This window comes from Ambystoma mexicanum, chromosome 12 (assembly GCF_040938575.1).
Source record: "Ambystoma mexicanum isolate Mex_15411 chromosome 12, UKY_AmexF1_1, whole genome shotgun sequence".
Taxonomy (NCBI): Eukaryota; Metazoa; Chordata; class Amphibia; order Caudata; family Ambystomatidae; genus Ambystoma; species Ambystoma mexicanum.
In genome coordinates, this window is record NC_090936.1 from 802,798,848 (window position 1) to 802,821,910 (window position 23,063).

Below are 23,063 nucleotides of genomic sequence, written 5' to 3' on the forward strand. Positions count from 1 at the left end.
ACCCATTACAATTTAAAATTACAAAGCAAATGTTTTGGAAATAGAGTGGATGGGAATTATTAATTGAAACCATCGAAATGCACCTTAACTCTGCACGTTCCAGAATAAACAAATGAACTGTACATTTCTTCAAGCTTTTTTTAATACTTGCATAGCTGCAAGAGCAGTTAGTATTAGGGCAAACAATTGCCAGAGTGCAAAATAAAATGTAAATGCAATTTTAATGCTAGGGTAATTAATGCTAGGTCTAGGGCAACCAGTGCCCTGGAGCAAAAATGCATTGAAAGAATATATATATATTGTCAGTTATATTTGTATTTTCCTTAGCACTGGAACAGTTTCTGCATTACCCCCTACATATGTTCCCTACATTATGACATATTAGCATAATGTTTCAGACCATGTCCCTTTAACGCAGCACCTCTGATCAAGATTATCTAACAATTTCACTCAAAGTTGAGCAAATGCTTATATAACACGGAATGGAGAAAACCGGTGTTTTGTCATATCCGTATTATCCAAAAATATTTGCCCTAGGGAAAAGAAAGATTCCTATTGTTTCAAGTAACGTTTCCTTCATAGCATAACATAAAAAGAACTGTGTATACTACATTCTTTTCATTTTCATGTTTTACAGCAAATACAGAAAATAAAAAAATGCTGCTTCATGGCTGACCCAGTGAAAAGATGTTTAGATGATATGGATTGACGATACAACTGTGTGTTCCATACCATTTTAACTAAGTTCCAAAATTGCACCAGGGCACATTTTTGATAACCTTGCCCAAAGTCTTGAAAATCTGCAATCAAAAATGTGGCATTACTCAAGCTTTTTATCAGTGCAAGTGCAATTAACACTACGGGTACAATTGCAAGTGCAAAAGATTCAATGCATTCTGTGCATTTTTACTCCAGGACAATTTGTGACTAGTACTAGTCCTTTGCAGTGATGAAAATGTGCAGTCAAAGAATAGATTTTTCACTAGGACAATTTTTGTTTCAGTGCCAATTTCACTGGCGTTGGTCCAAAGATTCTGTAATGGTGTGGAGTGAAGAGGTTGTTTAAAAAAACGACTTTAAAAAAAATTCGATTTAGAAAGACCGCTCCGTGACCGCACAGAGCAGTCTTTGGAAATCGAACTGTCACGCCCCTGCCGCAAACAAGTGTGCGTAGGGGCTGACAGGCACCCCAGGACCCAGAAGTGGTGCAAAGGAGAAGGGGTAAGTGTATGAGTGTGTATGTGTGTTTGTTTGGTGTTTGTTGGAAGATTGGGGAGTCTTGGGTGGGGAGGAGGTGGCAGGTGCTGAAGGACCGGGTTTCGGGGGTGAAACCCCCAGATTTAAAGTTAATCCTGCCAGAGAGAGAGTGGGGGTGTTTGGATTGGGGGGGGCAGATGCATTTTTTTCATTTTTTGTAGGTCGCCTAAAATCCGCCAAACAAATTGGTCTTTTTGTTAAACGACCTACAAAAAATCGAAAAAATCACATAGAACTTTTTAATACCACCTGTAATACCGCCTATGGTAGTACCCATATGAAGGTTTCATTATCTTGAATCAATGTTACTTAAAAATACACATGTTAATAAGGATCTTAGAGTTCTTCTCACAACTCGACTTAAACAGCCAAAACCTGAATGTGTGTTCAAAGAGGAATTCATAGGAAAGATATCTGTATAGTGATTTCATGTTAGACTGATGTTTCCCCAACAGTGCCATCAATCCCCTTTAATAGCTGCTGGTATACCTGAGCGAATTTTAGGTTTCTGCGAGTGAAACAAATTTGCCACAATTAAGAATTGCGATGCTTCTACAGTCGCCGCCGCCAACCCTTTTAAATGCAGCTTTTGATAAGTTGCTACACTAGCATATGTCGATCAGCTCTATCACAAACTTTCCGCTGCAACTTACTCTTGTGTTGTTTCTTTCAGCTTTCAGTTCTGAAATTTCTTCTTCCTTTTCAAGTAGCTGCTCCCGGCATGCATTCAAGTCCTTTGTCAGTGCAGCAAACTCCTGTAAATAAGACAGAAAGGCAATCATTAATATTGACATGTTTTGATGAAAGCCTGCCTTTTTCTTTGTATGCTTTCCCAACTAATTGACTTGCTCTGCTTGTAGTTCGTGCAGTTTAGAAATCACAGTAAAAATCACTATCATATCCCTGTAGCCCACTTAGTGGAGCAGAACAAATAGCGGATCTCTTCACTGCTTCCAGGAGGATATGGCCTTTTATAATACAGGAACTGGCTGGCTCACTAAAAGTTTCAAATGACAAAATTGTGAAGAGCTACCTTTTCTCAGCCTTTCTTGATACCTCGTAAGGCTCCTTCACAAATTTAGGATGTGTTAGAGGAAAGCATCTGCTATCAGGACCTTGTAGTTCAGTGGTGTGATGTTCTTTTAGTGTAACACTGAGCAAGTGTAGTACCACCTCACTGAGAAGAATGTTGCCAGCAGGAAAAGGCCAGGGCAAAGGAGAAGGAGGCAAGACAAACTGGCAATAAGAGCAGAGGTGGAGCTAGAACAGGGTGATGGGCCAGTTGAAGGTGTCAACCTTGTGATGCAGGGGAAGGTGGGAGAGAGTTAGCCTATGCTGATGATTTTTACATTTTAGATTGTTCTCAACTTGGCCTACAATGTCTGATCAATGCGTTTATGGACTTTGCAAAAATTCATTTCCTTCAGTTGAACCCTGATAAGACCAAGATCATGAGATGTACAGTGCGTAAGATTGCCCCAAAATTCAAATTGAAAGCAGAGTCTGTAGTATTTCCAAATTTGTATAATTTTGTCTATTTAAGCTTACCAATTTTTGTAACACAGATCAAATGTCTCCTTAAAAACTGGTTTGATACTTGCAAAACAGCACTTTCAAATCAAATGTTAAAAGTCGACACCAAGTATGGCAAATATTCACTGATTCCCATTATGAGATTTTATCAGGGTAAAATAATTGTAAGGGGTTGCAATATTGCCATCATGCATCCAAGGCATTTTGTCTTGGAAGCAGAGATATGGAGAAAGGCCCTTAAACTCCCCAACTGTGTTTCACTCTCAGTGATTCGATATGAATTGGGTCTGCAATCACTAAAATCTAGGGCTTGCTGGAAATTTCTGTCGCTCTTTTATAAAATATTATGCCCAATAAAGGACTCTATATTTCAGGATTTAAGATGATAGACGAAAGAAAGGATTATTGTTTTATTAAAAGTTTTGTAATTTCTGTACAAACCTGCTTGGTGAAATTGGTCTATTAAATACTGATCTGATCTCTAACCCACTACGTGTGAAATGGTTGCTATTCAGACATGACTGGATAGAAACCATATCTAGCATGCATTCTTCTAAATCCCTGAGTCATTTCAGTGGGAAACATAGGAATGTGGTGGTTCTTACCCCGTATCTAGCAATATATCCTGATAGGACGATAAGTCACTGTTTTATCTGATTCAGATTGAATATTCTCCCTGCCCGGGAAGTTTTAGTGAGATATGGTGTCATGCAGCCAGAGTCCGCCATGTGTCCATTTTGCAAAATGGGGACCCAAACTGAAACATTCAAACATGTTGTAATAACCTGTAGAGCCTTGCAGGGAAAAATGTCAATCCACATTCAAAAATGTTCTAACTTGTTCAATTTGGGTGATGAAGACTTATTACGTTGTTGTTTTTGTTTGGCTGGATGGACTACCTCTACGATACTTGCTGTATCTGGCTTCTTGCTCTCATTGCAATTGGACCACAATAGTACAAATTGCTACATGTAATCAATTGGATCTTAATTAATGACTACCCTATATGTCGCTATTGTTGTTAAGTGGCATAAATTGTTGCTCATCCCTTATGTTATGATGAATTGTATTGTTGATTGATTACATCCAATGTTTATTTTTTGGATGTACATTTTTTGCTGACAATTTTATACATTTACTATTTTAATTGTGATTGAATGAGTTCTTTATTTTTAATGTTGTTGAATAATGTGTCTTATTAACTGCAATAAATTTTGTATATATAGTTCGGTATAATTGTTAAAGGTTATTTTCATTTTGTTTCTTTTTTTGCTCATGGATAATATGTTATCTTTTTATGTATTATGTGTAAAGTTTATAATGTAAACTAAATCACATTAATAATAAATTAAATTAAATTAAATATAACAATATAAATAAAAAATAAAATAGATTGGTAGTTTGGGGGTGGTCAAAAAGAGGATTTGTGGGAAATGGTCAACAGTTGGATAGATGGAGGGGTGCAAAGAGGAATATGTTCAAGAAGACACTATTTGCATTAAGCCACACATTCGATTAGAGGACTTACAACAACGGCTTGCTGACATATAGTTTAAGATCTCCAAATGCCAACTGACCTTTTGCTCTACCAGCTAAAACAATACACCAGGCACCAAGTTCTAGGCATATCAACTGTATTCAGACAAACAAGGAGAATTGATGTACCTTTATCGATATATAATACACAACACCAGAAATACATTGAAAAATAAACCTAGTAGCTACACTTAAGCATGACACATTTTTGACAAAACGACTACTGCCCTGCAGGTGTATAAGGATAGGTAATGGCTAGACCACCTTCTCATTCCTCAGAGGTCTATAAAACAGTGATCCCACTCAAAGTTGAAGCAGGCACAGGTGAGAGATATACCTTGTTCACCTTTTGTAGTAATATGGGCCTAGGGCACACTATACTCTTAAGAGGGGTGTGAATTTGAGACAGTAGCAAACCAAGCAGCAATAGTACAACAGCCCAAAATAAAGGAATACCCAATCAGAGTCTATACATATAAGTACACTTTAAACAAATACACAAATAAGCCTTACAAACTGTACCAGAAAACATTAACACAAACTCACCCCTGTGAAAGAAGTCAGAGAAATGCCGAATGTCATGATGCAAGTGGTGTGGAAACTTAGCATGGAGGAAAAAGCAATACATAACTTCAATGTGTTCAAAAAGGATTTGCATTTTGGAAAACAGTGAACAATTGGGGCTTAACCAGTCTCTATGTTCCCAACAAATGGACCAATGGGGCTGGGGCCTTCCAACAGTACTTGTATGGGTTCTTGGCAGTTTGACGGCTTCGTACCAGGCTTCTCAATGTTGTGCAAGTATGTCAAACCAGGTCCTGATCCACAGAATAAAATTGATCCAGATGGTGAGCAGGCATTGAGTACAGTTAAATAAGAAGCTCACTGAGGTTCGATGTGGAGTTCAAAGTATGCGGGCCGATGGGCTACCAGGGTCAGTTCAGCATTCAAGCAGTTGTCTATGACAAAATGCGGCTGCTTTGAGGCACGGTTGGGGATGAGGTTCGAAGGCTTCCACAGTGGAAAGTTTCTTGTTCGAGAATGGGCAATGAACATGCTGAGTTGGCATGGTGCAGTGGCAGACTTATTCCAGGAGTAGAAACAGTGTGAAGGGCAGTGTGAAGGGCAGAAACGGGAGAAGCATGGGACAAGATGCTGTAGAAGGGACTTCTGCAAGATAAAGAGGTAGGGATTGAGGCCAAGAGTTGACGAGAAATTCAGGAACACATTGTGCATTTCTGCAAGAGAAGACAGGAAAAAGAGAGGGATAATGTAGAGCAGGCACAGAAAGCAGAGGCTAAGCTTGTTCAAAAGAAATTGGCAAAGATTTGTTTAGAAGGGGCGATAAGTACAAATTAAATGGAGGCACATCAGGGGCAACTGTGACAACAAGGACACAGTGAACCGGGTGTGACGCAGGGTTGGGTGGACGGGTATGTTCCAGGTCTGAGGCCAATGATTGAGTTTCTGAGTTGCAGAGGAGGATTTCCACCAGGAGGTGAGTCATTTGGCAGGTTCAGAGTAATGGGTCCCCAATTTAATGGGCCAATAGGAAATAATTATTGAGAATTATACTGGATCCAGTTTTGGTCATGTGAAAGGTTAGGGCATGTGCCATGGGATTGTCGTGAACGGCCACAGTACTTTAACATGGGTGCTCAACAGATGCAGGCCCTCTTAATCCTGCCATATGTCCCAGGCCCTGTGCAATTGCAGCAGGCATGGGTTGGACAGAACCCAGCAACTGGGGCTGCACAGACCTTTGAGATCCCACCAACTATGCCAGCACAAGCATCAGGGGGGGCATCGGGCAGTGTTTTCAGGGAAAATCCTTTTTCTCTCCTAGGTGCTAAAATGTACCAGGTGTAGGACAGCCCATAGGGTCCACTACCACTGATCCATATGAGGACCCCGGATCGGTGTGCAGGTAAGTGACCAGATGTTTTCATTCATGTTTGACACAGGAGCTGCTAAGTTTTGTATTAAGGAAGGTGAGTTCCCCATGTCATGCAAAACGATGGACAGAGTGATTCTCTGAGGCTTTCCTGCCGGTTACTTACACTGAAGAACTTCATATCAAGGTGAGTAATCAAAATTTGTCGTCCCCTTTGTCGGATTGTATGGGTTGCCTAGCATATCTTTTGGGAAGGAACATCCTGAGCAAGATGCAGATATATATTGGTTTCACGGAGGAAGGTAGTTCATGCTCAACCCCAGGGTTGCATCTGTTAAGGGAAGCAGTGCATTTTTCAGACTTATTGTAGCAACGGTATGATTAAGGGGGTCCCCGTGCATGCAGCATTGTTTCTTTATGGGTTGATTATTTTGCGGAGTTGGGTCCTAGGGTTCAGAAATCAGACATGGTGGGTACCAATTGATTTTTATTTCGGCCTGATGTGCCGCAGTAAGGAAGGAAATGCCAGAGAAAGCTAACACAGTTCAAAATACACCTCAGCCAGTTACAGTGAAACCAAGGATATTGTTCACGAATGTACCATATATGAGGAAGAAGAAGAAGAAGAAGAACAGGTAAATGTGAAAGAGGATGCCCTGGAGGTCATTTTTGTTGATGGGTCTTTGACCATCAACTCAGAGATGGGAGAGAGGCATAAGGGGGCAGATGTCATGGGTCTTGTGGATGGGGAGTACCGTGTTGGACTGAAGAAACAGTTGCCTTTTCATTATTCTGCACAAGCGGCTGAACTAGTGGGACTTAGATATGTGTAAGGGGAAGGCGGTCACTGTTTATTCCGACTCTACGTACGTCACTTCCATCATCCATTCTGGATAATGAAGATGGCAGAGAAGAGTATTTAGGAGGTCTGACCGGTTCCCTCTCAAGCATGCTGCACTGCTATCCAAGCTGACTGAAGCATTAACCTTGCCAGCAGAGATAGGTCTAGTGAAGTGTGCTGCCCACACTAATGAACAGCATATTTTCCTTGACAGATTCCCAAGAAAGGTATACTGTGTCCCAACAATTACATTTAACAGTCCCAAATACTGCAGTCCCGGTGCCCCAAATAATAGACAGATTTGCTTTGGAGACAGGATGTGACAGGGAAGGTAGTAATGCCTGTAGAGAGGCTTGTTTTGGCCCCAGAGCCCATCACATACTTCTCAATGACAAATCACAGCAGAGCTTCAGGAGGATTTATTTCTCCCTAACTTAAAGGAACATGTAAGTAGATTCATAGGGAATTGCGTATTGTGCAAGGAGTACAATCTCGGAAATACCATGAGGTCAGTGAGGGGGGTCTTGGTCAGGCCATCAGGTCCATTCAAGGAGCTCCATATGGATTGTGTGGTCATGATAATGAGGTCCAGTAACTTCAAATATTTAATTGTCATAGCTTGTTCACTTTCCCAGTGGCTTGAAGTTGTTCTTTGTGTACGAAAAGTGTTAAGATTATATCTTCACAGGTTGTGCCTTCTCACCAATAGACAACAGGAGAAAACAGAAAGACTACTGATGACCAGCAAAAGATACAGCATCTCCCCAGGGACAGAGCCTGCATCCACACCTTTGTGATTCACTGGATCGAGCAGAGTTTCCATGGGCCACACACAGTAGTCTGCACAACTCTGACTGCCGTGAAGGTGGAGGGCATTAAGAGTTGGAGCCACCTAAAAGACACTCAAAGCCATACCAAAAGCCCTTCAGGTGCACCGGTGCAGGCATAGAAGTTAAGTATGTCCTAGGGATTGACCGTTCATTTCAGTGTGAGGGGGGTACGGATGGAGATCTGGAGTTTTAACAATGTTTATGTAAGAAAAGGAATGTTTATGATTGTAAATTGTGTACAATATTTTTTGTTTTTTGGTTCTTGATTCACCATGTCTGAAGGTGACAAATGGAAATCAATTAGAATTGTGTAATTTTATGAAGTATGAGGAGAATATGTTAAGAAGAAAACAAAATATTGACAATGATTTTTTTGATGATGATGATAATAAGTTAAATCCCATAATGGGTGCACTTGCTTTCGCAGCTGACAATGGGCCTCATTACGACCCAGGCGCTAAGTGGTTAACAGCGCCGTAAAAGGCTGCAGCGCCGTTAACCACTTAGCGCCTTACTACGAGGTCCCTTTGCGGGACCCGACCTGAACGGCTGGTCTGGACCAGCCGTTAACGTAGGGACCCACAAAGGGACCTTGCAGGAAATTACGGTACCGTAATTGCCGCCTTCCCTATTCTCATTGAGCCTTATGGGGCAAAAATGGGAATGGGGAAGGGCCATGGTGAAATGGGGAAATACCGCCCCGCCAACCTTGGAATGGGGCGATATTTCCCCATTTCACCATGGCGGACTCGTTACAACACCGGCACCAACCATGGTGCTAATAGCGCCATGGTTTAGCGCCGGTGTTGTAATGAGGGCCAATGTATGGTGGAGCCATAAGAGGAAGGTGAGGAGAGAGAGATCCTTAGGATATTGCTACATCTGCTCTATCATTCCCCATGCTTCTGACGTTCATAGGCTGTTTATTCCAAATGAGATGGAGATGGCAGATGTGCTATGCCTAGTGCACTTAGCACTGTGCAGGGTTCATGGGCAGTTTAAAGGGCAGTCAATTACAGCATCACTTATAGCAAGTGATGAGGACTGTTCAATGGCCAAGCGGGCAGAGTTAAAAAATATTAGGTATACTCAAAGAGTTCAATTGATTTTGGAAGGAGCTATTTTTTCTAAAAACTGATGGGAGCAATGGTTGAAGAGTTGCAAAGCTGGAGGAATGAGGGGAATCTTGGAAGAAAGTTTGGCACAAATAAACTAAGAGTGTGGGACAGTATGGATACATCATTTGCAGTATCTGACGTGGCTCAGAGAAACAGAAAGACCTGTTAAGATACAGACAATAACCCATTGTTCTCAATGTTTTATGTATCTTAACCAGAAAGCAAAAACAAAGAGGTGATGGCTGGTAAAGGAAGGTTTAGAATGAATCATAACCTCTGGCATTGCTCTGGGCAACCCTCCAGACCATCGTTCTTCGCCTGGCAAGCCATTACAGAAGGGGAAATACTATATGCAAATCAGGCTTGAGCCCACCCCAAAAGGGGCAGTCCAGCCCGAACTGCTAAGTCACATCGCTACTGCATGAGACCACAAGCATCCCCAAACATGTTTCGGCCTTGTTGGGCCTCATCAATGAGGAGTAGCACGGGTCTCTAGGCCCAGCGGGAATGGGACCCATGTCTGGGCATACCCGTCCCACTCAGGGTGACAAAGCAAAAACAAAGAGGTGATGGCTGGAAGGTTTAGAATTAATGTTAACCTCTGGCATTGCTCTGGGCAACCCTCCAGACCATCGTTCTCCACCTGTCAAGCCATTACAGAAGGGGAAACACCATATGCAAATCAGACTTGGTCCTAAGCCATTGGGAACCAAGCTGCACCTCACTGAGGAGGCCCAACAAGGCTGATATATGTCTGGGGTTGCTTGCGTTTACGTGCAGAGGGGACCTGGCCTAGCAGTTTGGGCTGGGCTGCTACCATTGGTGGCAGTACCTGACTGATTTGCATATGGCTCAACCCCTTTTGCAATGGCGCAGATGGACTAAAAAACTGTGGTGTGGAATGGTTGCCCAGAGCGATGCCAGTGGTTCAGATTCATTCAAAACCTTCCACCCATCACTTTTGTGGTCTTAACCAGAAAGACCTTTTAAGATACAGACAAATACCCATTTCTCTCTATGTTTTAAGGATGATGGCATAGTTCCCATTGGCACAAATAGGAACTGCAGTAACACTCTGCGCATTGCGGATTTGCCTGGAGGTAAGGCTGCCCTTCTAGATCATTTCTGGATCTGTGGACAGTGTACATACAACTTACAAATTTGCAAAACCGTTACATTCTCAACCTCTTGACAGCAATGGATGGCAGAGTATGCCACAAAATAGAGAGTATGTGCTGTATATTTGTGCAACCAAATGACACAGAGAATGGCACACTCACCCAAACTATAGCTGCTTTGCATTTTGTCTTTGTACTTATAGATTATTTTTTCTTTTTTGCTCCTGCCAAATCGTTTTGCATTGTTGCTCTGCCCAGGTACCAACAGATCGAAACTCTGTTCAAGACTAGGGCCACCACTACTTCATACCATACTAGTACTCAAACTGAAGCTCTTTTGTTTCCCCCACCAAATTGGCATGCTTGTGTAAAGGGGCAGGATATAGATTTCAGAAATGGTGGGGAGACGAGTCAGCTTGATTCATTGGAGAACTATGCCCCTATTGAGACTGGGGTGAGAGATGGTTGTAGAGATGTTCCCTAAGAAGATGATTATGATTTGTTAATTAAAGCATCAACTAAAGGGGGGAATGTTGGGGTGATCAAAAAGGGTCCCTTCTATTATGAGGACTTCATATTCTGAGTGCCATTTTGGTGACTGGGGGTACGGCAAACTGAACTAAGTTTACTGTTTGTTCAGACCTGAAACAAAATTAGCTTGCATGCACACTAAAATATGAAGTATCAAATCTCCCAAATGTAAAAACATACATGCAACTTAAATATAAATACAAGGGCAATTCATTAATCTCAATATAAGTGCCACTTTACAATGAATCAGAACATAGTGGTTAGGGCTCTCTTGCCAAATGCACTTTTGCTTCTAAACAGGTTTTCAGACACAGAAGGCAGGCAAATGAGCAATCCTAACTTTCTGCGGTCGGCATCTGCAGAATTAGCCTTTAGTTTATGGTCTGATAAGTCTCGTAGGTAGTAGATATAATCTCCTGATGTTTGAGAGTGTGACCAAAAGAGGTTTTTGTTTATTCTGGTCAGTAGTAATACACAGGGTAGGCTAAACGCCTAAAGCTATTTAGGAGTTTCAATTTGTGTGATAAAGTGGGTGCCTTGTAAAATGAAAAAGTTGCAAGGGAGCATATATTATCTTGCCCTTTGTATTAGAATCTTCAGAGGGGATTTGTCATTTGTTCGGTTAAGTATTTTTCCAGGTTATCAGAAGTTGTATGTAGCCGCACAACTTGGAACGTTTTTAAAGGTGCCAGAAGTCTGTGGAATGGAGATGTATATCTGTAGTTCAAGGTAAATAATTATTAAGCAGACCTTCCACTATTTCCAGCGATACCATGTGCAATTATACTTTAAGATAAAAGGTTTTAGGCTAGTTACTGCTAGCAATGAGTTATGTTTTCAATAGTAATGTTTAAACTATACACCAACTTCAGGACCTACTACAACCAATCCCAAGAAGAGGTTTGTTTTAAAATATGATCTGAAGATAATAATGATGATAAGCCTGACCAATGAAAATGGAAGAATTGGGGAAAGATGGGATTTCTTTGAAAAAGTTTTGTGCAATATTTGGTGGGTGGAGAGTAATACAATTTATCTAGGTGTGTTTATTGTTGCAAAAAAAAGTATATAAACTGCCAACTAATGTTGTATTGACACTTGGGTTAGGGTGGTCCTGCAACACCATCTGACCACTCCCCAGAGCTTTTGTACAATAATATTGCTGTATGCACAGCCGTATACTCACTTATTAAGTGGTGGGCCTGTTTGGCCTGTTTTTGGTTAACGTGAATAAAGGTCCACCCCCACATTCCCTCTTTAACAATCCAAGTGCTGGTTTGTCTTTCCTCTTGGGTGAAAATCAACTGCATGTTTTCATATGGGGCTTTGCGGCAGAGGTCAATTGAGATAGGTATTCTCTGAGCCCTAGCTTTATCGTCATTGTGGTCATTGTGGTGATCTGGGGCTGCGAGGATGGATGTTATTTATCTATATTCCCTATTTCTCCATGCTCTCTCCAGAAAGAAATCTACCCTTTATGTGGAAGGATATTTGCATGACCTTTTTAAGTAGTTTTATGTCATTACCAATTTTTGAAGAATTTTATCCAGCATTTTTTTAGGAAAATTGTATTTTGGGCCCGATTCATGGAATGTTTTTCACAGTTCAAAGTGACTTTGCACTGCGGAAAAGTGACTTTGCACTGCCAACAAAAACCCTGTTTCATGGAACTGTGCACAATGTATTTATGCAGTGTGCAAAATCATGATTGTTTCTCAGGAAATGAGTACACATTGTTATTTTTAAAAATATGTCGCGTTTGTGGTTTTGTCTGATCTATATTTTTCAATGTATATGGTTTTAAAACCGATTACTTTAATGAGTTGTGTAAAGTGTACCTACAATTATACGTGTATTTCTTGTGTACCTCTAGAGCAGTACTTTAATGTGTTTTCTCTGGTACTTACATACAAACATGTTATTTTTTTGCATGTTTAATCATTTATAGTTAATTCATTTCAATCTTGTTGTAATTAAAGTATGTTTTTGCTAATTAGTTTTATGAGGATAGGTCAACATGTAGGTGTACAACATTATGACTATTGTAACGTGGGGGACTTGCTGTCTTGTTGCAAGAGGTTTGTGAATATACAATAGAACATTATTATGTCACTTCCAAGTGTTATGCATTTATAAGATCAGACGTCACATCTGAAATTACTGCTACACAGACAGTAAGTTGTTCAAATATATGATAGAATTCTGAGGCCCTAACTTGTATATAAAGATGTTCAAGAAAACATACATTTTTCTATGCCAATATTAAAGACCATTTTAACATGAGATTGCAATTGACATTGCACACGTTCCAGAATGTATAAACCAATTGGAGGAACAAACATCCTTGCATCATATGTTGCTGTATAATGACAAGATCAACACAGATGTAATGGGTGATCTTTGACCAATAAAAATAAAAAGAACAAATCCGCTTTTTGAAATCACTTTTCCTGAGCCCAGAAATACCAACAGTGCCTGAGGGGAAACAATCTTTTATTACCTTTAAAATGAAAAACACTGCAATACTGTAAGTTGAACAATGACATTCTACAACACATTATCTGCTAAGTAAACATACATTGCAACCTAAACAACCCTTACAAATGATTTAAACTTAAGCCACCCTACTTATCCAACTAAACTAAAATGTCAGATATTGAGTTTTTTTAAAAGACAAGATTACAAATAAAGGGAACAAAGCACCCCTACAAACACATATCACCATCCTCAGAAAACAACTAAAGTGTTCTGGTAAATTCAAGCATCACTATTTATGGCCCTTTCTTATGGGACTTTAATGTAATCCTCTGAGAAGGAAAGTTCTGGTGTTGCCTCAGGGTATTATACGTAACATCCCCTTCTCAAAATCTGTTTGTAGATACAAAGTATGTCAGCAATTTCAACTGTATCAAAACTGTCTGAATCCAAGAGAGGACAAGTCTCAGATTACTATACAGTGAACTGAAATATGTGGTCAGGAAAAACTTATTAGAGCAGCACCACCAATCTTAATTCTGAACAGGTTACAAAACAGAAATTAACATGGATTAGCTCACTGATGAAGCAGCATGAATGCCTAATGACCCTGAAGCTTGTGTGTTGTCCATCTAAGCCTGCTAAAGGTATTTGACCACATTGATCATTAAATCAAACTCAGCTTTATGAAGACAATCATTGGCAAAATGGTTCAAGCACTCAATTGATAAATGTTGTGCCTGCAAAATCACATTCAGCTCATTAAAACTAAGGCATGAATGTCTTCACCTGCTCTAATATTTTTCAAGTCCCACAATGATCCTTACTAAACCCCATCTTTGTGTCTGGAATACCTCATTTAATGAGCACATAATAATCCAAATATATGCAAATGATTCACACCCGCAACTAAATGTAAAAAGGAACAGGAAGAGGCTCAACTCCTAGAATGTATGCCAACATTCAACATCGGCTGTAACAAAACAAACTTAAATTGACAGGAATATAGTATTCTTACTACCACCAGTGGCCCCTCCACGGTTTACATTCAGAACTCAGAATTATCTCTTTAACAACTGTCAAATAAATCAATCCCACAACGGTGCCCACAGCAAAGTCTCTTGGATTCAGGTTGTATTTGAAGTTTCATAGTTTCATATATTGCAGATCTTGGGAGAATACATCTCAGTCACTACTTATTGAGTGACTATGGAATCTCACTCATCATGTTCCTTCTCACCCTAGGGACCCATCCAACATGCTGTATTAAGCGGAATACAAGGAACATGCCAATGTAACCCCATATCGCCATTCAGATTTGCTAGAACTGTCTACTCTTTATGTTTCCCTCCATATTTGAGAATGTCTACTCATCAGGATGGCCACAAAACTGAAATCTCTGATGTACCTGTTGAAGGAAATCTCATACACTACTTGCTCTCATTGCAGAACAGACAAAGAAAATTAGCAGCCAACATAAACAGAGGGTCTCCCAACCAACATGAGTTTAGCAACAACTTTTATATTCCTCTGGAGAGAATTTGAAACTTTTGTTATCAGGGAATATCTGATAATTTCGGTTTGCAAATGTATTGAACCCAGTAGAACTATTCTATTGTACATTCACCTACTTCCAGCTAGGTAGCAAGTACTAAAGTGGCTTCAAAGGTTTAGCATGGGTGGTGTGTAGCATGGACAACTGCCTGGGGTAGGGAAGCCTTCATTTTTTATTGTTAATTAATGATATAGTCATCTGTGTAATCCATCTCAGAAAGGGTGGTCTGAGGACCAGATGCTCCATTTCATGAAACTCCATGCTGAAAGCATAAGGTACACCTGTGCCCTGCTGCATCAATATCCTGATCTGCATCCCCTGCCATCCCGCGGCACCAAGCAGATTCTGTGATCCCGGGAGGATAGCTCAGCGGCTACGTGCTCGCCTTGGAAACAAGACAACAGAAAGCAACACAGGTTCGATCCCTGGGTCCGTGCTTTGAGACTTCTGGGTATTAAGCGCGTTATAAATACGCAACTAAAACATATTCCTGTAACAGCGCCTCGGTGCCCCCGGTTTTTGTAAGCGCTTTAAAAAAATGCAAATGAATAGGTGCCCTCTATGATAGCTGATGTTACAGAAAAGTCACTATGCTGCAGGAGGTGCATTTAAATCTGCACCTTGTTCCAAAACCACATGATAATTACCAACTTTCAAACTGCTGGCAGGATATTCTGGAAAAATAAGCAATATCTAGGTTTTGCTATAGTGAATAATGGTTCATATAAAGATACATCTGATTTGTAACATAATAGTGTCAATCCTGTGAGCTTGGACTAGCTATATGAGGTCATGTGGATTCCAGGCACTTGCCTGTCTGAATTCCAGTGAAAGGGAAAAGAGACAGGATGCCTGCCTCTTTGACATTCTTTCAGCCCAGTGACTGACAATATTAGATCACCTGGGAGCCTGGCTTTTAAGAGGCCATTCCATAACAAAGGTCTGCCTCACAATAAGGTTGTTGCACACCAAAGGGATTTAAAAGTGCAGAGATAGAGAAGGGGGCTGGTATCGGCAGAAAGGCAAATCACAAGAGAGAAAGGATTCCTGCATCTTGATTTTCTGTGTGTTTCTTTTTCCTCCCTGTCTCCTGCGGATCATGCAGAGCAAAACACTTTGGGTATGATGCAATAAGGCACAAGTCACTTGTTATCTTAACATGAATTGGACTCCTTAAAGCAGGCTTCCTTTTAACCAATCCCCTGTGGTGTATTGTCTTTATAAGGAAGAGCCTTCTCCTCATTCTTTGATTCATTCCTGGATTTAAATAAGAATTAATGTGCACCTCTTTCTGGAAAGCAGACCTTTCCAAAGGCATCCACCAGAGAGGAGAAGAAGAAGTTTACCAATGCAGAGGCACGTTAAGTTCCCTACCCATCCCCAGGGCATATTGGGGGTTAACTGCTGCTTGGGCAAGAACTGTCTCTCTGCCAGCTACACTGGTACCCTGAACCAACCCTGAAGGTGAAGGACTGTGCTGGGTTCGAGAAGTGGAACAAAGACTTATCTTGTTCCGGAGGTAATGGATTGGGATTCGAAGCAACTGAAAAACAAAGCAGTGGGTCTCCTGCACGCCAACTGCGTCGAACTACTCCAAACCATAATCAACCTTGTTTTAATGCTTTCGACCCAACAGGACCCACTGTGCTGCCTTTGACACTTCTTCTCAAACCCCTTTGAACTGCTGGTGCTGCTCCTTGGAAAAGCTTTGCACCACACCTCACCAGCTGAGTGTATCCATTGCTCTGAATTGAACTAGAGGCTTGCTGCTGAGGATGCCTTTGAACTGTCACATCTCGAACTACATGCCACATTGAACCACATCAAGCTTAATCTCAAACCTGACACAAAGTCTGCTCCCAGTCAGGATCACAGCGACTCATCACATCTGAACCTCATCTGACCTGCTCGCACCATGTTTAGAGGCCTGATCTGACACCGTAGCACTGATTAAGGTACTGTTGGAAGGCATAAGCCCCAATTTCCATTTGGTGGGACCATAGACGATGGTTAATCCCTGTTTGCCTCTTTTTCCCCAAAGACGTACCCTTCTCCACAACATTAAAGTATTATTTGCCTTTTCCTCCTTGCTAAGTATCGAGAGTGCTTGTATCAGTTCCTCTGTATTTGTCTTTCTTCCTTTACAGGAGCAGGTTTTGTTAGAGTTTTCTACTAACTTTCTTGCATATTGATGTGTTTAATTACAGTTTAAATGTATACATTTTAGAAGCTTGTTTGTACATTCCTTTATTTTTCAACTGTTGAACTGTTTGTGAGGAATGCGACCATCTGCACAGGAACTATGCGCTTGCCTAGGCTTTTTTGAAATTTAGAAGAAATGGAATGATGGGAGATCAACCTCGGAAAATGTGTGGAGCTAATCCGCACATATTTTCCTATGCTCGCCACACAACAAACACATGGGGCCTCATTACGACTTCGGAGGTAGCCATGGCCCTATCAGCTCCATGGCTGCCTCCAAAATAGTATCCGGGTCCGATCTGGTGGAGTGGGGATTCACCGGGACATTCCGCCCTAGGCGGACCCGGTAAATCCCCATTCCAAATGCCATTCCCCATTCCCATTGAGCCCCCATGGGGCTCAATGGGAATGGGGAAGGCGCTAATTATGGGCTTGCTAATGGCAGACCCGTAATTAGCGCCCTGGTCCCCTAACTGGACCCGTAAGGGATGTGTGGTTCCCACTGAGGGACCTCAGAATTGGGCGGTAAGGGATTACCGGCACCGGTCTCCTTACCGGTCCCCGATATCCCTTACCACCCACCTCGGAATGAGGCCCATAATCAAGTGTACTCTGGGAGGACACAGCCTACAAACGCAGTCCTCCCAGTCACATTTAGCTGGAATGTGACAGCCAGCAGTACATGAAAGCATCTCAGGAAGGGGGAAGGCAACAGCTTCCTCCTGCCATGGCCAGCCTAATTAAATAGCAAGGGCTCCATGGATCCGCCCTGCCAATTATAGTTCTGTGTGGTGGTAGCACATACTGATGAGAGTTAATTGAGTTAATTGAAGCAGGCCTGCGAAGAGGCCAGGTCACAGAACTAACAAAGGGCAGGAAACCCCAACACTTCTTTGATATGCAATGTGTCCGCTTGAAGCTAGCACCCACCCCTCTGTATGAAGGACAGTGAATGCCATGTCTGGGACAACTGTCTACAGTAGGCAACCCCTGCAACGGGACCCCCTTTCAGAGGGAAGAAGTATGTGATCTGATGGAGACCAAAAGTCTGTTCTCACCACACACCTCAAGGGTGACCTGCACTTTGATCAGGAGCTACAGAGAGCTCAATTAACCAGTGAGATCCACAACAGACAGTTTGATGGGTGGGACTTAGTAGTACATGTTGTCAACCCTTATGGTTCCTGTTGCAAAGCACTCTGGTTATGACCTCACGCACAACAGAAGATAGTTGGTGGGGGCCCATGATTGGTTCATTAAGATAGGCTTAGCCTGCACCAATCACTGGGGCTCATATGGCTTTAAAAGAGGGTTGAGCCCCTCTTTTGGCAGATCATCCAACAACTTCAAAAGGAGTAAGAAAAAGGACTCATTTGGACCCTCCTGAAGGTGCAGTCTGCCTTACAGTTTATGCCAGTGAAGGAAGGCCAAGATTTCCAAGCAGGAAGAAATATCCCTCCCCTAAACATCTCCCAGGGAACAGAGGAAGGTACCAAACTCAGAGGACCCATCCAGCAGCTTCAGAAGGAGTACCAAGCCAGCACACAGCATGCCCTGCTAGGTTCTGCCAGCTTTAGGCCGACCGCCTTAAAGGACGACGGGTGGCCAGCGAAGAAGCTAGGAGGAGTGGTGCAACAAGCATCAACCAGCGATAATTTTTAACAACATTTTCCAGGCAATTGAGCACTCGAACCGAGACTGGCTGCACCACTGACTGTTTTCACGCTGCAGTCACTAAAGCAGTCCGAAGCACCTCAAACAGAGTTCCAGATCCACCAAGCAGCATCAAGACAATGATTCATGAACCTGAGCTCCCGTGTAGGCCAGCCTGCAGCCGCCTGTCCAGCCTTGCTTGAAAAACTGCCTGCCGCCTGATACCCGCAGCTGTCTCCCATCTTGAACTCTGTTGCAGGAGCTGCAATTCATCCTGAAACCGACTCGACACTGTCGAGCATCAAGATCATCTCAAGCAGGGGTGTTGCTATGTGCGGAAAAGATCTGGGGCTATGCCAATGTACGAACTGTTGGGACTCGGGGCTAGCTAGCCTTTTGGTTGTAGCCCCATAGCTTTTGTCCAGGCTACAACCAAAAGCTACAACCAAAAGACCTGGGGCTATAGCCCCCTTACCCCCCCCCAAGCAACGCCCCTGATCTCAAGCACCAGGTACATTGTGGGTCTATGCCCCTGGTCCTTTTCTGAAAGCCCCTAGCGACATTTGCGCCCCTTGCTCCCTTGGTGCTAAAATCAAATAACCTTGAACAGTTAACACTGATTGCTTTACCGACTACACTCCTGTCAGTATCCAGAGTGCATCCCTTTCCTTCGTGAAACTGTGTTCCTTTACAGGGTGGGTTGTGTTTTGTAGTGTGCTAGTACTGTCTGCTGTAATAACAATAAAGTAGAGATTGTTATACAACCATGACTGGACAGTTCTTTTTATCATTGGATAATATTTGTATTTTCGCTGTGTTGCAATTAACCAACGATCCACGACCTTGCGGAGATAAGCCAGCTGTTCCGTCCACGGTACCAAAATTGTACAAGGAGGTTTATAATTTACTTGTGTTTCCAATCTGTTTGGATCCCTTCAGATGTACTAGCGCTGGGGGGCTGATTGATGGTTTAGAAACCAATATTCATCCCTGGACCACTGGTGCCCCGGAAGTTGATTCATCACACTCTTGCTGTTTCGGTTGCTACTGTCTCACTCGCACATTGTCAGCTTAACTCCCCAGAGCATGTACTTACTGCTTTACATACTGTAATTATTACTACTATCTGTCTCACCCCTATCCACCGCCGCAATTGTAACATGCTTGCTTATTACTGTACTACCTTTGTATATATTTACTTATAACCACAACGATTTGCAACTGTTGACGACTGGTTGATTTTGTAACTGTATTCTCTGTAACATTGCAAAAACGTACGCGCCCGTATGCCTCTGGGCCTGGTTGCGCTTTATTAATAAACCAAATACAAATACACGCACACCCGTCTTGAGAATATAGCCCGCCCTCGGCCCATATTACCACAAAGGGTAGAGGAAGTGTATGTCTTGACTGTGCCTGTTTCAACTTTATGATAGCGATCATTGTTGTTTTGTAGAAGTGTGACTGCTGAGTAGGTAGTTTAGCCACTACTCAGCCTTTTCCTCCTGTGCGGCAGTAGTCATGTTTTCACAGGTGAAAGTAGAGATTGCTTCTGATTGAGAAGATCACGAAATTGCTTAAAGACAATTTTTGTAGTGTGTAGCTCAACCACAAAGGACATATTTGTTTCTGTTCCCAGAACAAGCTGGGTTTGTGCCAGGTACTAATATACTGTGTCATGTAAGCGCTACATTCGTCTTCGGGTAAACATGCCAGCAAAATGAGAACAAGAAGTATAGTACGTGTTAACCCAGACTGTCACTTAAAATTCAGGAATGCCTTACAAATGGTATCTGTTAAGCAAGCTTTTATGAACAAATGAACTGACGGTGTTTTTCGTCAAGTAACTCCAACAACACTTAAGAGCACTGTGCTGATTGTATGCAATGATTATCTTTGCTTCAACCCAGAAGTTAACCTCTTGCTGAAAAGAATCAGCATCTTCACATGTCACTCAATATTTACAAAGGTGAGAGACAAAAATCATTGACTAGGTAAGTCAAACAAACCCATGATTTTCACTGTACTCCTTTTTTTAAAATCTCATTTTACGGGGTATTCCAGTTCTGGATTTCTGAGTCTTTTCAACTGTGCAGAATTGTGTTGTAGACATAATTTGTATTCCTTTTTTCACTTAAAAGAAACTAGATCGTCTATCATATGAACACAAATCACATCTTGCTGTATAAAACGAACTAAGTGAAACCAAGTAGCACAAGGTGGGACAGTAGTCAGAGGAAGATGCCCCCCTCCCCATTTTCTCCGAATGTTTGGTCCAATTCCTATTTATTCCCCTTAGCCATCATCTCTGAATCTCCATTTTCTAAATAATGTGCTTACCTGAAATCAAACCATTTATTTTTTCTGGGAGTCATGATGCCGTTTTTCCAAGACGAGCTCACCAAAAGTCATAGGAAGGGCCCAGTAGATTGTAGGTTAAGGTAATCTTGTATCCAGAGTAGATTGTCTGGCCTATCACAACAGTGGCCTGCGTCCCGTATATCTGATATCTGCCGATTTAATTTACTAGTATGATATATAAACTTCATAGGCTCTGGCAGTGCTTTAAGTGGGCTGGGGCCTGCCGGGGCCGGGCCCCGGCAGTCTCCAGAAGGTGGGGCTGAGCCGGGGCCCAGCCGGGGCCCCCCGTCCCACACAACATTGGCGGGATGCATTATCCCGCCGCGACCGCAGCCGCGACGGGAGATGCGCCGTCATTATGTCGGCCAAGCTGACAGAAGTGCCAGCCAGCCAGAGCGACGCTGAGGCTGGCGGCACTTCTGTCAGTTAGTGTAACTCCCTCTGATGACCCCTCATCAGGGTCATCAGAGGAAGTTACTGTCCCTTTGTTTTCCCTCCCCAGGTCACTGACCCCTGCGGGCTCCGTGATCTAATATGCAGATTAAATCACGGAGCCCGCAGGTTCGCAGAGGGTGAAAGACGCCTCGGGCTCAGTGATCTATGTGCTCTGAGCAGATAGATCACAGAGCCCGAGGTGCTTTCTCCGTCGGCAAAGCTTTATAAAAGATGCCTTGAACTGTGTACGTTTCAAGCCATCTTTTATAAAGGTAGAAATATTTCTATGTTTATAAAAGACGGCTTGAAACGTGCACAATTCAAGGCATCTTTTATAAAGCTTTGTCGACGGACAAAGCCACCTTGCGGTTTGTTTTATCCGTCATCAACGCTTCATAAAAGATGCCTTGAATTGTTTACGTGTCAAGCCATCTTTTAGAAACATAGAAACATGTTACAAATATCTATGTTTATAAAAGGTGGCTTGAAAAGTACACAAACCATAGTAAGGTAAGCACACAAGTGTGCGTAACTTACTATGGTTTGTGCACTTTTCAAGCCACCTTTTATAAACATAGAAATATGTAACATTGCTATGTTTATAAAATATGGCTTGAAAAGTACACACACCATAGTAGTACGCATACAAACATATAAATCCTCACATACATTTATATATTTGTTTGCGCACCTTACTATGATTTGTGCACTTTTAGGCCACGCCCACAATGAAAGCCACGCCCCCAAACGAGGGCCCCCCCTCAATTTCTTACCCCACTTAAAGCACTGGGCTCTGGCTCATCCTGGCAGGCTTGTTCCCATATTTGCATAGCAGTCACATGAATGAAGGAATGCAATGTGTAATGCAACAATCATAAACTCCTCATTACATCAATAGTTGGGGCGTAGAAACCGCCGAACGAGGCAGATAATGTACGCATGGGGTGGTGTACATTGTTTGGGAAGGGGAAGTTCAGTTTAAGAAGGGGCAAAGGGATTTGAGGTATGGCCCAGGGATTTCTATCACAGTTTCAGGCAGCATAGATGCTCAGGGATCCCTGCATTCAGATGTTGAGAGAGTTGTCTGTGACATGAGGTCAGATGTAGTCAATCACTTCCCACAAGCGTGCACACCCAGCCCACCATGCTGCAGCCATAGGTCACTCCCTCTGCTGTACCTTGAGATACGGGGCTCATACACACCCGTCAATCAAAGTATGTTTATTATGAGGCGTTATGAATAAAACAATGACAACAATAATAAATAATGTAAATCACAATATGTTAAAACAAGGACAAACTTAAAAACAATCACAAATATGTGTTTCCAAAAATGTAGATAAAATATAAAATAAACACTAAAATAATGCGGGATTATTTAAGTACAGATTAATTAAACGGTCATGAAAAGCACAAAACAAACGCAGTCAAGTGAAATAGATAAGCGGTTATTAATGGGTCTTGAAGTTCAAAATTCTGTTCAACTCCCTATTTTTTTATTATCAGGGTTACGCAATAGTTGCCCTTAATGAGATTACTGCTTGGAAAGAATCATTGACACCGTCGTGATGGCAGCAGATAACAAGGCAATAGGAGGTAAATAAAGGCAGTCGACACTGACTCATACCAGTCAATCTCAGGAGTGGAATCCCTATGCATTCTTTATTTACCACATGTAAAGCTGACGTGGGAAGTGAATGCAAATATGCTAATACAGAACGAAC

The 23,063-nt window shown here is 42.1% G+C and overlaps 1 protein-coding gene across 3 annotated transcripts in view; it reads right to left on the reverse strand.

Moving 5' to 3' along the window:
• Positions 1-23,063, reverse strand: part of PPFIA2 (PTPRF interacting protein alpha 2) — a 2,558,488-nt gene that overhangs the window by 1,298,607 nt on the left and 1,236,818 nt on the right. For all 3 annotated transcript variants that reach the window (XM_069629312.1, XM_069629311.1, XM_069629313.1), the window contains one exon: positions 1,911-2,012. In XM_069629312.1, coding sequence (XP_069485413.1) covers positions 1,911-2,012 — 102 coding nt within the window. The remainder of the gene's footprint in view (positions 1-1,910; positions 2,013-23,063) is intronic.